General features: G+C 40.5%; 1 protein-coding gene across 9 annotated transcripts in view; it reads right to left on the bottom strand.

The window, feature by feature from the left end:
- The window catches only part of Tfdp2 (transcription factor Dp-2), a 124,519-nt gene that overhangs the window by 68,160 nt on the left and 40,188 nt on the right, over positions 1-16,171 (bottom strand). The window contains exon 2 of one of the 9 annotated variants that reach the window (XM_051140667.1): positions 13,921-13,955. The exons of 6 other annotated variants lie outside the window; for them this stretch is intronic. Coding sequence is in view for 1 of the 3 variants with exons in the window: in XM_051140665.1 (XP_050996622.1) it covers positions 2,432-2,462 (31 nt within the window). In the remaining 2 variants the exon portion in view is untranslated. Of the gene's footprint in view, positions 1-2,013; positions 2,051-2,431; positions 2,714-13,920; positions 13,956-16,171 lie in introns of those variants that run through there. 2 more of the 9 variants (XM_051140665.1, XM_051140668.1) reach the window with 2 other exon arrangements.

Here is a 16,171-nt window from a genome sequence, read left to right as displayed (position 1 = left end):
AGCATGGTGTTTACACCTTTAAACAGCACATGAGAGGCAGGGGGAAGTGGATCTCTCTGAGTTCCAAACCAGTCACCTAGTGAGACCCTATACGCTGCCACCCCCTCCCAGAAAAGTTCTAAAAGTCTGAGCTACGAATAAGACCCTATAGCTCCCTCTACCCCAAAAAGAATAGCTTTAATATGTATAGGTGCAAATTATATAAGAACACAGAAGTCCCCTTTGTGCTACTCATAAAAGGAAATGCTTTTACTGTACTCATAATGAATTTGATGAATACAAATTTTTTTTAAAATGTGACTGCTTTCATTGTATTATCTTCCCTCCTGTTCTTTCCAGCAAATAAACATCACCTTTTTCCACGCGCATCACTTCAATTACACTCAAAACATTTCTCTCACATTTCTCATCCAGAAAATTTGTGAAGTAAGTCTCATGTTTCTTACAGAAATGACCTATCAGCATGGACAACTGATGGGTCCTATTTCATTTTAAGCCTTTGTATCTATTGTGCAATTACAAACTTTTGCAACTAAGAATTTTCTATGTATTTTGATTTTGGGCTGGGAGAGTTATATCTAATAGAATGGTCTGTTTCCTCTAACTTAAATGCACTAGAACTTTCTCCTATTTTCATTATACAACTTTTGAGGTTTCTTTTAAAAAGCAACTTTAACAAAAACTTATACTCATTTTTGTTATGCTGATTCTCAAATCCTGAATAGGAAGGATAAATTTTAAACAAATTATAAGTGATAAATGGCTGTTTTATTTATTCACCATTTAGGTCAGATTTATGACCCCTCTCTCCTCATTCCAGCTACTGTTGAATTTTGAATGAAACAACTTCAATTGTAACAGAAGAAACATCTGTTGCTTTTTTTTTTTTCCTTCTTCAGGGCTTTCCTAAATGAAAGAAAGGCTCTCTGCCCCTCTCCAACTCCTCCTCCTTACCCACGCTAAGTCCCTTAAACTTCTTTCCTTAAACTTGTTTGAAGTAAACTATTTAAAACATTGCCATATCCGTTAAAATATTATAGCTTAAAAAACGTATTTCCTTATTAAAGCAAATAGAATGATGTTTTAAAACAAAAAAACCAGCACCACCAACAAGCTATGTGCCTCACAGGATATAAATTGTAACCACAATGCAGACTTCATTGGTATACTTGAAATGATCAACTCAATCAAGCTGTTACACATTCCTGGCTCACTAAGAATTGTTTAGGAATAAGATCTTCTTCGCAGTATCCAGACTCTCTGTATAGCATCTTGCATGCTATATTTTCTTTGCCAATCCGAAGCTAACATAATGGCAGTCACTACCCCAAGAGGCAGACACCAAATGGTGCCACCCACTCTCACACTGTGCCTCATAATAAACCATCAAGCAGTGGAATGCACCGGCTCCTTTATGAGCAAACAATGCCAGAGCTTCATTAGAATACAGCTGACATTTTCAAAGCACAAATACTTTTAAGAAAATTGTACTAGGGGAAAAAAGGGAACGAAATAACTACAAAGGCTGAATTTTTTTTCATGTGTCAGGTTGATTTCTAAAGATTCTGAGAAAGCATACTTTGTTGTTGACAATTTAAAAGTTTTCATAAACGAAAAAAATTTTAATAAGGGGAAGCCTTATTTTATTTATTGGGAAAAAATGAAAGTAAAAACTACCAGTAGAATTGCTTCCACGAGGAATAACTGTGAAGTACCTTTAAAATTACTGATATCTTCAGCTGCTTCTTTAACTCCTAATGGAAAAAAAACTGAATTCTAGAATTATTTCTACATTTTAATTAATTTATATAAATAGCTGAGGATAAACTAGACTGGCTCTACCCCTCCCCCCACCCCTTCCCCCAAGCTCTGTAGTTTTTCTATCTGTAACCAGCAAGGACGTCTTGAAATCAGCATGCTCCTGGATACTTTTCTATTTAGCATTGCAGCTGCCTAACAAATATAAACACAGTAAAAACTCACCCAGCTGAGAAACAAAGTGGTCTCCCTTACCTGGTCTAAGGAAGCACGCCTCTCACTGCAGCACCAACAACACTCTACAGTCTTTGTTACCATTCAGTGGAAACTTGAGACTGTGTCAGACGTAAGCAATCGAGCTCAGACAAGCTCAATTTAAAACACTTCTCAATAAAACTAAAAAGATGCTCAAGAAAACTGGGCAAGTGGCTTGTACAGGTGTGTGCGACTGCTCAAGCAAGAACGACACATCCACAGACACACTCAACATACAAGTGCTGAGAAAGCTTTTCTGAATGAAGCGTCTCTTTCTTGCTAAATTACAAAAGCTTTAAAAAAAAAAAAAAAAAAAAAAAAGCTTAAAGGTAGAAAGTGATAAAATGCCTAACTCCAGGCTATCCTTTTTCTAAGTATCATCTGAATTTTAAGTCATTTAAAAATAAAATTAACTTACTCACAAGACCTGCATAATTCGAATTATACATGTCCAGCTGTCTGCTAGCTCCAAGTCACAAAGAAGACCTTAACGCATTTTAAAAGCAGAGCAAATGCACCATGAATTTCCGAGAGAAAAAGGAGGAGAAACTCCAGAGAAACTGCTCAGGGCTTTCTGAGCCTGTAGAAACTGTCCAGCCCTTGTGGGAGGGGAAAAAAAGTCCTCATCCTGCTCCCTAGATAGGCCATGCTTCAACGCCAGAGTGAATGACAGGCCCGTTTCTGATATCAACAAAGAGCAGCTTAGCTGTGCCCTATTTTCCCTCCCACTTTCCCGCACCCTTAGAGTCTTAGACTTTTTGGGTTAGTCCTTTTTTATCTAGGGTTAAGTACCTCTCTCCATTGTCTCAAGAGAGCACACAATTATGTTGTCCTCGGTTTTTTTCTAAGTGATAATTAAAATTGCATATCTAATCATCTTACTCCATTTTCTTATGCAGAAAACTTAATAAAAGATGAGCTTTTAAGTTCATTTCCAAGTCTACTCTTTGCAATACCAGATAACTATAAGATTAGCTACCAATTTCAATACACTTTTGTGTAATAACATTACAAATAAGGCAATGGAAATAAAATTTCAACTGGCTACATGTAAAAGAAATTACTGTAACTGTGTAACTTTAAAAGAAGCACTTTCATCAACATGTATATGCCAAATACTGATCATAAGCCAAGTGGTATTTTGGAGCCTGGAATACAGTAGAAGTGAAAACAAGAAACAAAAGTCAAACAAAATCCGTCTCCAGTGGTCTCAGTTCCCAGGGAGTACCACCATCCACAATGACTAAGGTGCCTTTCCTTCGCTTATCACTCATCATCTACCCTGGAAAAATTCCCCTTTGAAAACAAAGTTTCTATGGTTTGTTTGCTTGCTTGCTTCTTCTCTCTACCCAGAGCTGGACAGCGATTAAAGTTGTATACGTTGCTTGAGACAGCCTCCTACTTTGTAGCCCAGGCCTGCCCACGACATGTGGAAACTCTGTCACAGCCTCCTAAGTGTTGAGATGATAAGACTGAGTCACCAAACACATTTTTTAAATGTATTTCTTGACAACAGTTCCAGGAAGACCAGACTTTTGTGCTTTGGTTTCAGCACTGCACCCTCAGCATCACAAACATGCCTCCAGTCAATGCTGACGGAAAGAGACCAGCTGACCTCTCTTATTCAAGCTTCTCTTTTGTTAACACGTGCTACACTAACAAGCATACAAACATGTACCAACAATGATATAACCTGGGGTGTGAATTAAGTTTGTTTGTAAACATGCTAAAAAAAAATTAAAAACACAGCCTATAGAACCCCAAACCTTCATATCCTAATTTCTTCAAGTATCAATGGTGAATCTACTGTATAATCTATTAAAAGTCAATGACCTGGGACTAGAACGATGACTCAGTGGCACTAATACTTGCTGCACTCTCTAAGGACCCAAGTTCAGTTTCCAGCACCCATGCTGAGCAGCTCACAAGTATCTGTAACTCCAGTTCCAGGAGATACAGTATCCTCACACAGATATACATGCAGGCAGAAGTATCAATGCACATAAAAATAAATCATTTTTTTTAAAAATCACCAGGGCTGGAAAGATGGCTCAGAGGTTAAGAGCACTGTCTGTTTCCAGAGGTCCTGAGTCCAACTCCCAGCAACCACATGATGGCTCACAACTATCTATAATGAGATCTGGTGCCCTGTTCTGGACTGCAGGCACACATGTAGGCAGAATATTTACTGTACAAAAATAATAAATAAATAAATCTTTTTTAAAAAATCACCAGGCAATAGTGGCACACACTTTTAATCTCAGCACTCGGGAGGCAGAGGCAAGAAAATCAGAGTTCAAGGCCAGCCTGGTCTACAGAGTGAATTTCAGGAACACCAGGGGTATACAGAGAAATCCTGTCCACCCATCCCTACAAACATTAAAAAAAATAAATAAATAAATCAGCTAATATGTTGATTTCATTTTTTTTCCTGAATAAGAGATGGAAATTACACAAAATCCATATGCATGTGCGCTCTCTCTCTCTCTCTCTCTCTCTCTCTCTCTCTCTCTCTCTCTCTCTCTCACACACACACACACACACACACACACACACACACTATATTTTTTAAAACTTTAAAGCATTCTCTTAAATGATTTTATCTTAGTCTTTTATATATAAACTCTATTTGAGGGTTAGAGAATTGGCTAGGTGGTTAGGATCACTGACTGCTCTTCCAGAGGGCCCGGGTTTAGTTCCCAGTACCCAGAGTGGCTCACAACCATCCCTAACTCTAGTTCCACGGAATCAGATGCCCTCTTCTGGCCTCTATGGGCACTGCATACACGTGGTACACACACATATACAGCTAAAACAGCAACACACACAAAATTTTAAAAATCTATTTATGCATTACTAATTATAACTACTGACTAGAGAACAGATGAGGCTAAGCATCCTGTTTCCCAGGTTTACATATTGATTTTCTTGAACTGGAATCTTCTATGTTTACTAGCAACCTGACCAAACATTCAGATTTAATGACAGACTTATGAATTTAGAGGTAAAAATGATACAATGATAGCTAGTTGGTCACATGAAGAATGCCAATTAGCAAACTTGAACTTGGTGTTTTCACACATATTAAATAAAATGTCTTGGTGCACACCTTTAATCCCAGGCAGAGGCAGGCAGATCTCTGAGTTCAAGGCCGGCCTGGTCTACAGAGTCAGTTCCATGACAGCCAAGGCTACAGAGAGAGAAACCCTGTCTCATAAAACCAAAAAATAAAAATAAAAAAATAAAACAAAATGTCTAATCTTAGCCAGTATAAGAACAAAGCAAATGGTCTCTGAAACCACTTGCTTGAATAAATATTTATGTTCTTTTTTTTTCTTTTCTTTCTTCCTTTCTTTCTTCTTTTTTGTTTGTTTGTTTGAGTTGTTTTGGTTGACACAGGAGGTTCTCTGGGTAACGCTGGCTGTTCTGGAACTCTGAAGACCAGGCTGGCCTCAAACTCAGAGATCTGCCTATCTCTGTCTCCCAAGTGATGGAATAAAGATGTGCAGCAGCACAATACAGCTAATATTTACTTCTTACAATTTCACACAATAAACACTTTTACCTTTGTTTGCTCACGTCCCATTTTTAGTGTAGACATCCTCCAAGGTTCTACCCTGGGTGTCTGCTACAGTCTGTATTTATATTATCCCTCACAGGCAAGAGTGTTAAAAAGCTATGGTCCTAGCTGGGCAGAGCAGTACCCGCCTTTAATCCTCGTACTTAGGAAGCAGAGGTAGGTGGATTTCGTTGAGTTTGAGCACAGGCTGGCTTACACAGTGACTCCAGGGCAGCCAAGGCTATATAAAGATATCCTGTCTACAACAACAACAGTCTTAGCTCTCAGCCAGTAATCCTGTTGGGAGGTAGCAGGGACTTTGAGGTATAGAGCCTGACAAGACATGCAGGTTTTGGAAATGATGAACCATCAAGTTGGGTTTCCAACCATGAGGAAAGTGGCTTTCTCTGATGTGTGCGTCTGTCTGTCCAAAGCAATGGAGTTTATCAATTATAAACTAAAACCTCCAAAATTATGAGCCAAAACAAGCTTTTCTTCTGTTTAAGTTGATTTACCTCAGATATTTGTTACAGTAACGAATATATGGACACTAAAATCAGTAGCTAAGCTATGTGGAATAGTCACTTAAATACAGAAGGTAAATGATCTGTCAGCAGTCTAGTCTGAGATAACACCAAGATTTGGCTCTGTTTTCTGATTCACAACTATTCTCTTTTCATTAGAGTGTCTCCCTACCTAGCTTAGGGTGGCCTCGAACCTATGCAGGCTAGGTTGACTGGCCTTGAATGTACAACCCCGCCTTAGCCTTCCAAGTGCAATACACATAAGAGTATGCACAGGCACATAAATATGTGCGTACACACACTACGAGGTGAGATACAAGAAATCATTGGTGTGTCTCCATTTGGCCACAGGCTTTTCCATATACATCTGCATCCAGAGTACAGAACTTTGTTCTCCAATTCAGTTTGTAAAGCCCTGTAATTTAAGTTTCAGGGTCCTGATCTGCTATAGCTCTGATAAACTAAGAGGGACCAACGTGGCGTGTTTTTACATGTGTGCATACATGTGTACATACATGACTGGCAATTACAGGTGCTTTGGAACTGAATACAATCTATCCCTAGTCAAAACAAGAACCTAGCCAGTACGGCTCAAACTAGTAATTAGTGCAACGTAACAGTTCTCTTAGGAAGGCCCTGTAACATGAGCCTGTACTTCCAGGTACTCAGAATGTCCAGGAAAAAGAAAAAAACCGCAAGAGCTGGGGACTCAGAGGAGCAGCCTGGGCAACATGTACTCCATGACAGCCAGGACAACAGAGAAACTCTGTCTCAAAAGTCCAAAACGGAAAAAAAAAAAAAATCCAAAATGATATATTTTTGAAAAATTTGAAAAACATTTCCCCTATGTTTTAGTCCATTTTCATTACTATAATGAAATACAAGAAGCAAACTAGTTTTATGACGGAATTAAAGAGGTTTATTTGGCTGGAAAGTTCTGGAGGTGCCAAGAAGCTGGCATATCAGGACTTGGTGGGGACTTCAGAGAGGAGGGAAGTGGTGAGGCAGGAGAGAAGGTTAAAAGGGTATTAAAGGAAAAGGAGCTCTCCGTTCCAGAGTCTAGCTAACATCTGTCAGCAGCCAACAGTGAAGACTGCCACATGGGCTAGGAAGACAGCTTGGTGAGTAGCGTGCTTGCTGTGTAGGCATGAGGACTTGAGTTTGAATCCCCCCACAAAAGCCAGACGGCAGCAGCCAGCCTCTGGACCCTCAGCGCATGGGGGTGGGGGGGAGGGTCCTAGGCGTTCCCTGGCCAGTCAGTCTAGCCAAAGCAGCAAGCTCTGGGTTCAGTGAGAAACTATCAAAAAACAAACCAGAATCCCAGCACTTGGGAGGCAGATCGCTGTATGTTCCAGGCCAGCTAGGTCTACAAAGTGAGTCTAGGACAGTCAAGGCTACACAGAGAAATGCTGTCTCGAAAAACAAAAAACAAAAACAAACAAAAAACGAGAAAGTAACTGAGGAAGAAAGATGATGTGAGACTCTTGGTTTCTTTAAAAACCCAGTTATGTGAATGTCATTTTAATCCCAGGTATGGGATATGAGCTGCTTCAGACTGGTCACAGTAGCTGACTATAATGTGCCTTGTGCTCTGGCAAGGGCATGATTTGTGCCAGCTGCAGCTAGTTTAATTCTGGGGGGCACCAAAGAGGGCCTGAGGCAGCAGCTGCTTCCCCTGCTGCTGTGTTTGCTACTGCTGGATCGCTGAATTGCTGGTTTGTTGGATTGCTGGATATTCTGACAAAGAAGAATGTACTTGCTCCTAGGAACCCAATGACCCTAATCAGCAGGAAGTAGTTAGTCTAAAGACAGCTACATACCCTTTTCCCTCTAACCTTTCTTTATGTTGGGGGCTTAGACAACATTGGAATGGAAGGGTGGTAGATATAAGAACCTAATAAAATAGCTTAAAAAAAACAAACAAACAAACAAACAGGAAGACATATGGTGCTACCCTCTGGACTCCACAAGTATACCTATGGGCAAGTATGCCTACACACACACACATGCACATAGCTAAAATAATTAAAAAGAAAGAATTCCAGTATAATTAACATTTTCTCTGAAGATGGCCTACATAAAGACAATATTCCTTTCATATGTGAATATTTTCAAGTAAGAGGGTTAAAATAGTTATGAACCATACTTAAGGCTTAAGCATATAATATGACCTCACCTTTTTGCTAATCGAAAACCAGAAATTTCTGGGATACTCAGCAAGCAAAATTATAAACTTTCAATTATACTCACAAGCATGTCTAACACTTAACTGCCACACTGTGATGTTATCTTCAAAGTTCATGCTCAAGAAACACACAAACAAATCACAAGCAACAAGAACAACAACAAGGAGCCGGGCGTGGTGGCGCACGCCTGTAATCCCGCACTCGGGAGGCAGAGGCAGGCGGATCACTGTGAGTTCGAGGCCAGCCTGGTCTACAAAGTGAGTCAGGACAGCCAGGGCTACACAGAGAAACCCTGTCTCGAAAAAACAAACAAACAAACGAACAACAAAGCCCTCATAATGTTAAACACAGTATAAAGCAGGAAAATCAGAATATCAAGGTCATCTTCAGCTACTCAGTGAACTGCAGGTGAGCCTGAGGATACACTTGAAGTCGAAAACAAAATGAAACAAATGAGAATCTCATCATGTTTTAAGTAAGCTTACCATCTGTGTTAAGCTGGATGACGACAAACCTCCACTGTATACAGGACATGCCTGCTACACTGAATCATCTTAACTTCTTGCATAATATTCTGACCTATGGTTTTACTTTATCAACTGCAATCCTATCCAATATACCTCAGCAACCATTTTATCTTTTAAGTTCCTTAGCAACATTTTGACATTTCAAAACTTTAAAAGCCACCAAAATGGTATATATGAGTACTGTACAAACATTTAGGGAAAATTCTCCCTTGAGAAGCCCACACTCACACTTGCACATGTCTTATGCTTCCCCTAAGCACCTTTCTTTTCTTTTTTTAAAAAATTTATTTATTTATTGTAAATGAGTGCTTTATCTGCAGAAGAGGGCATCAGATCACGTTACAGATGGTTGTGAGCCCCCATGTGGTTGCTGGGAACTGAACTCAGGACCTCTGGAAGAGCAGGCAGCGCTCTTAACCACTGAGCCATCTCTCCAGGCCCTCTTTTCTTTTTTTTTTTAATTTGTTTTCCGAGACAAGGTTTCTCTGTATAGCCTTGGCTATACTGGAACTCACACTGTAGACCAGATGGACCTTAAACTCAGTAGTGATCAGCCCGCCTGCGCCTCCCTGAGTGCTGGGATTAAAAGTGTGCACCACCACCACTTAAGCATCTTTTTCTTACCTCTGCCAACTGTGTGTGTGTGTGTGTGTACACATATAGGTGTGTATATACACATATAGGTGTAGATATATATTCTTAGACTCTAACTCTGCTTCATACCGACTCACCCAGAAACTCTTCTGTGATGTAAAATCAAGGATGCCCATTTCACCTGAGTGGAGGACTCAGAAAAGAACTCTTAGGCTGAGCTGTCAACAGCCTACACCCTACTTATCCATGGCAATGGCAGAAACATGTGCAAGAGCAAGCAGTCACAAAGTAAGCCATGAAGCCAGACACAGTCAAGGTTCACTCTCATGAGAACATATTTCAGGAAAGCATATTGCCATCAGAGGGAAGCACCTCCAATGATCCAAGGACCTTTATCAGGTTCCAAGTCTTATAGGTCTGCTATTGCCTTACTTAGGACTAAATTTTCAACACATGAACTTTTTTTGTTAAGATTTATTTTATTTTATGTGCATGGGCATTTGCCTGCATGCGCATCTGTGCAGCATGTGTATGCAGTACCCACGGGAAACAGAAGAAGGCATCAGATCCCTTGGCAATAGACATACAGTGGTTAAGTCAAGCCTGGTCTGAAAATAGGAAGAACAACTAAGTTATCTCTCCGGGGTCCCTCCGTACCTTTTCTTAATGAACTCGTGCCAAAGACTTTTGTTTTACACTTGTTCGCGTGCGTGCGCGCACGCGAGGGGGGGGGGGGGGAACGAGCGCACAAGAGCAAGAACACACTGTGCCATGGCATGGATCTGGGGGTCCAGAGGACAACCTTCAGAATTCAGTTTTCTCCTTCCACTAAGGATTTCAGGTACTGAACTCAACTCTGTTACCAGGCCCTTGCAATAAGTGTTTTTACCCACTGAGGCATCTCACAGGCCATTAAAAGATGAACCTTTGAAGAACAAACAAAGTCCATTTGTTGTAACACTACAGTGAAACGCTTTTGAAAGTTAATATTATATAGGGCTTTGCTATAAGTTTAGATACGATTGTGTTCCCAAAATGCTCATGTGCTGAAGGACGACTCCCAGTGTGGCCCCGTGAAGAAGCAGCAGAACACTTAAGGTATGGCAACTCAAAGCTGGCCTCAGAGAACACTTAGGTCTTCATTCCTGGTGAGCAGACTATTATAAAAAGCTGACACTTGGCCTCCCCTACTCCTTTTCTTCCTATCTTACCCTGTGTTCATATTTTTTCCTCTTTCTTTCCTCGTCCATGTCATGATGCTACTACTGCCTGCTATACTATTATTGCAGCTGGAAGAACTGAACAAAGGGTCAACTTGATTTTGCCCTTGTGCCCTCCAAAACTATTACCTAAACACCCGCCTTGATTTTATTGAGTATTTAGGCATCTTGTTACAGCCACATGAAATGAACTAGGACATAGCTGGGGGAGGGAAGCACTGTTCCTACTGATGGTCTCCTCTGCTACTTTGTACTGGTATTCTCCTTACAAGTGAACATAGAACTACTGCTGCCCTCAGAGAACCGTGGTCGCTGAGGCAATGGCTATAGAGAGGCTTTGCAACACAGGGAGCAGGGCAAGTAGCTAAACAGGAAGAGCCCCACTTCCTTAAATTCTCAAGTAAGACACCGCGTCCCTGCTATTCTGTCTTGAAATCTTTAGTTTAGTTCATGAAAGTATCTTCTGGGGCATCACCTTTCTGTTTGTTTGAGGCAGGGTTTTCTTGCGTAGTCCTGGCTGTTCTGGAACTCGCTATATAGACCAGGCTGCCCTTGAACTCACAGAACTCCACCTGCCTTTGCTGCCCTGCCCTGATGTCTGTCTGTTTTCTAAGACAGGGTCTCACTCTGCAGCCAGTCTGGCCTTGAAGTGATCCTCTTGCCTTGGCCTCCCCACGCTCTAGAATTACAGGTAGGAGTCGCCACACTGGTTCGGCTTACTCTTCCTTTCTCCTTTTCCTTTCCACCTCCCCAGTCCCACTACCCCCAGCAGTGTTGCACACAGTCTGGGCTAGCCTTAAACTCATTATACAGATAAGGATAACCTCGTGCATGAGAGGGTGATTAGTAGCACCCCTAGCCTCCTTCTCCAGCTACCAGGAAACTTTTCTACCTCCAGTTATGAAAAGTTTAAATATGTCTCTTAGATTGCCGAGTGTCTCCCAGAGGACAAGAACCAGTGTAGCCTCGGTGGAAGACACAGAGCAACAGAACAAAGTCTGAACTCAGTCCTCAGTTATCACCACCTGCTGTGACAAAAGCACAAAATAACTGCATGATAAAGTATAAATGTTGTCAATATATGACACTGAAGTCATTAGATATTCACATGCAAAAACAGCAACTGTATCCTTCATCTCATTCCATATACAAGATTAGTTAAAAGTTTACTGGGCTTAAATTTAAGAGTTATAATTATAAAACTTCTAAACGAAAATGCAAGGAAAAGTTTTAGTAAAATAAGCCTATATTTTCTTTTGTTTTGAGACACAATCTAGCTACCTAGCCCAGACTGTCCTAGAATTCACTATGTAGCCCAGGCTGGTCCTAAATTCTAGGACTTCCTGTGTCTGCCTCTAATTACAGGAATGTGATACATGCCTAACTTAAAACCATATCCTAGTTAGTAAATTCCATATTAACATGTAAAAATAACTGCTCTTCAAGAATGCAGTTTAAAAAATTACACTAATAAGGTAGGAGATATTGGCTATACACACTCGATAAAGGATTCATATCCAGAATTAAACAGTAAGACAAATAACCCAATAAAAAAGTTAGGCAAGAGGGTGGAGGATGTAGCTCAGCCAGTAAGAGTGCTTTACTAACGTGCACAAAGCTCTTTTCATATCCATAAACTGCACATGGTGTCATCTGCATGTATTCCCAGTTCTCTAGAAGTGGATGCAGAAGAATTAAAAATTCAAGGTCATCCTCAGCTACATAGTAAGTTCAAGACCAGCCTAGGATCTATCTATGTGACCTTATTTCAAAGAGAAAAGGGACTGGGTATGGAGAGATTAAAAAATGATTTAAGGGCCGGGCGTGGTGGCGCACGCCTTTAATCCCAGCACTTGGGAGGCAGAGGCAGGCGGATCGCTGTGAGTTCGAGGCCAGCCTAGTCTACAAAGTGAGTCCAGGATGGCCAAGGCTACACAGAGAAACCCTGTCTCGAAAAACAAACAAACAAACAAACAAAAAAAGACTTAAATAACTATTCATTGAAAAAATATACACTGATGGCAAAAACAAACCCCCACACAAAAACATCCAGTAACATCATTAGTCCTCAGAGAGGTACAAATTAAGACCCTGAGACAGGGGCATTGATATGCTTTAGCATATAAAGACACATGTCGTAAGCCTGATGGCCTGGGATAAATTCCTGAAACCCACATGGTGGAAGGAGAAAATTAACTACTGAAAGTTGTCTCGTTTTCTACATACCTGTGGTGTTACACCCTGATGCATACCCTCTCAAATAAATACTTTTGAAATTTGTTTATGTGTGAGAGTTATTTTACCTGCATGTGTGTCTGTGCACCATGTGTGTCCCTAGTGCCTGTGTAGACTAAGAAGAAGGCATCAGACCCCCTGGAACTAGAGTTACAGATGTTTGTAAGCTGGGGTGTAGATGCTGGAATTTCCTCTGCAAGAACAGCCCATGTTCTGGACTGCTAAACCATTTCTCTAGCACTGCTCAAACCAAACAAACAAGCAAAAAAAAAAAAAAAAAAAAAAGATGTAAACAGTTCAGTAAACCTTAAGACGGCATACAAATTCACTTCAACAGAATGAAGAAAGCAAACAAAATCAAGCCCTGTGGCCATTCGAAGTACTGGAAAGGACAGTAAAAAACATTGCTAGGGAAAGAAAATGCACCCTTTATTGGACTAAAATGGGGGACTGTAGAAGGAATCTCTTGTGTGTTGTATGGATGCAACACCTGCCAATTAAAAAAACAAAACAAAACAAAACTATGGCCAGGGCTGGAGAGATGGCTCAGGGGCTAAGAGCACTGACTGCTCTTCTAGAGGTCCTGAGTTCAATTCCCAGTAACCACATGGTGGCTCACAACCATCTATAATGTGATCTGATGCTCTCAGATGTACACACAGGCAGAGCACTGTATACATAGTGTGTGTGTGTGTGTGTGTGTGTGTGTGTGTGTGTGTGTGTGTGTGTGTGTGTGTGTATAAAATCCCAAAAACCTATGGCCTATAGCTGAGGCAGGAAACAGGTGGGACTTCTGGCAGGCAGAGAGGAATCTGGGATGCAGACAGATGAGGGAGATTGAGCCAGCAAGACGAGAGGAATATGGGTGCATGGTACTTGTGCTCAGGTGACCAACCACATGGCAAAATTTAAATTAGTATAGTGGACTAATTCAAGTTATGAGCTAGTCATAGAAGAGTCTAGCTTTATGGCCTAGGTAGTTGTATAAAAAGCATTGCTAGTTGAGGATACCAACTTATATAGATACTTTGTGATTTCTTAAAAAGTTAAACACCTACTTACCATATGACCCAGCAATTCCACTTCTAGGTATTTACCTTAGGAAAATGAAAACGTGTGTCAACACATAAACTTTTATTTGAATGCTTACAGCAGTTTTATTCATAATAGCCATAACTGTTGGAAACAAGACCAATGTTCAACAACCCATGAATGGATAAACAAATTGGGTACACAGTCAACTTAAAAGCTAGTAGCACAAAAAATTCTGAAGTCCAGCAATGGTAGCACTTGTCTGTAATTATAGCACTGGATTACACAGGAGTTCAAGGCCATCTTCAGCTACAAAGTAAGTCTGAGTCCAGATTAAGCTATAGGAGACCTTGTGTTGAAAGAAATGAAAAAGATAAAGACAAAAGACAGCAGAAGCCTTTAATTTCAGTACTGAGGAGGCAGACGCAGGTATATCTCTATAAATTGCAGGAGAAGAGCAGCCAGCCTGTCATCTTATTGTGGATCAGGCATAACATGCTACATTATCAAAGTTACTTAAAGGGCTATAGAAATGGCTCAGCACTTATTGCTCCTGCTGAGGAGACAGGTTCAATTCCCACACCTACATGGTGGCCCACAGTCATCTCTAATTCCAGTTCCAGAATATTAGACACCTGACTTCTGTGAGTACCAATCAAATACACAGTACACATACATACATGTGGGCAAAACACCCACACATAGGGTAAACAAATAAATCTAAAAACAAACAAACAAGCCGGGCGTGGTGGCGCATGCCTTTAATCCCAGCACTCGGGAGGCAGACGCAGGCGGATCGCTGTGAGTTCGAGGCCAGCCTGGTCTACAAAGTGAGTCCAGGATGGCCAAGGCTACACCGAGAAACTCTGTCTTGAAAAACCAAAAAACAAACAAACAAACAAGACTCTACCATTCGTGCCTCTAGAATATGCAGCTAAAAACTACAACGTTATGCAGTCCTGCCCACCCTGAACATGCCATGAAAGCAGCTAACGGAGAAGATAAAGATGTGGTGCCCGGTCTCTTTCCACTTTGGCCTTTTTCTTTTATCTTTTGTTTTAAATAGGAAACTCCCTGGATCTTCTTTTCTTTTTATTATTTTTTGCCGTATGTGTTTCTTTTGTTTTTTGAGATGGAGGTCTAACCCAGGTTGCCTTTGGACACTTGATCCTCCTGCCTTAGACTCTTAAGTGTAAAATTACTAGCACCTGTTCCTACATCTGGTTCTAGATTTTCATTTCTAAAAGTGAATTCTCATTTATTCTATTATTTAGTTATTTAACATGACAAACTTAGCATTGTTATTTCAATATACTTTATCTTGTAGATAAACAGAATATACAAGCAAGAGGAAATTATTTGGTAGCTCACTTCCTTCAGGGAAAAGTGAACAGAGTGAATAGGTCCATAGATAAACTACTTGCAGAACAGTTTGCAAAAGTCTATGTTCAGATCATTGAGATATTTTACAATATCCCGAAACCAAATACAGACTCAGGGACTAAGAAATCCACTCACCATGTTCACTAAAATACAACCTGAAGCAAGCCTCGCCCAGTAAGAAAGGCCAAACTCACCCTCACATGACCTCATCTTCAGAAGTCTGCCATGGAACTATTATAGAAATAGCAACCATATGCCCTTTCCCTAATCCTCAAAGTAGTATGAAAGAAAACAGAAGGTTTATTACTAAATATCTCAGAGCTTGGGTTTGTCAAGTAAATGACAGAAAAGAATATGATGCTGGATATAGTGCATGTTTGTTAAGACTCTGAACACCACCACGCCCATACTCCTTGAAACAAAAACCTCAGAACACGCTCTCCACTAAGTGCATTAAAGTTTTGTTTCAAAAGTGAGTGTTTAAGGCACTTCCCTTCTCAAAAGTTAATTAATTTGAAAACAACTCTGAGTAGGTTATAGAAAACAGACTTTTACAGATCAATATTGACTAACTGTAGACACTTAATGAGACTCTGAAAGTGAAAGTGAGAGATGGACCCTGCCCTCAAGGAGCTCCCAGTCTATGAAAGAGAATCCGACTGAAAATGGCAGTCACGTGATGAGGCAGTAAAAAAGTGTGCACAGGGCCAAAGGTATCCTACACAACACACAGGAACGAGGAGAGACTGAGAGATTCCAGTCAGCTAGATTTTAAAAGTAAACAGGAGTTTAGCCAGTGTCAAAGTATCTACAAGTGAATAACCTAAGTTCTTTCAACATTCCCACTTTGAGAAAGATCCTGTAAGACTTTTGAAATACCTGTCCTCTAGGACGATGA

Source organism: Acomys russatus, chromosome 32 (assembly GCF_903995435.1).
Source record: "Acomys russatus chromosome 32, mAcoRus1.1, whole genome shotgun sequence".
Lineage (NCBI taxonomy): Eukaryota > Metazoa > Chordata > Mammalia > Rodentia > Muridae > Acomys > Acomys russatus.
The sequence above is the reverse complement of the archived record's forward strand: the minus strand, read 5'-3'. Positions and strand labels throughout refer to the sequence as shown.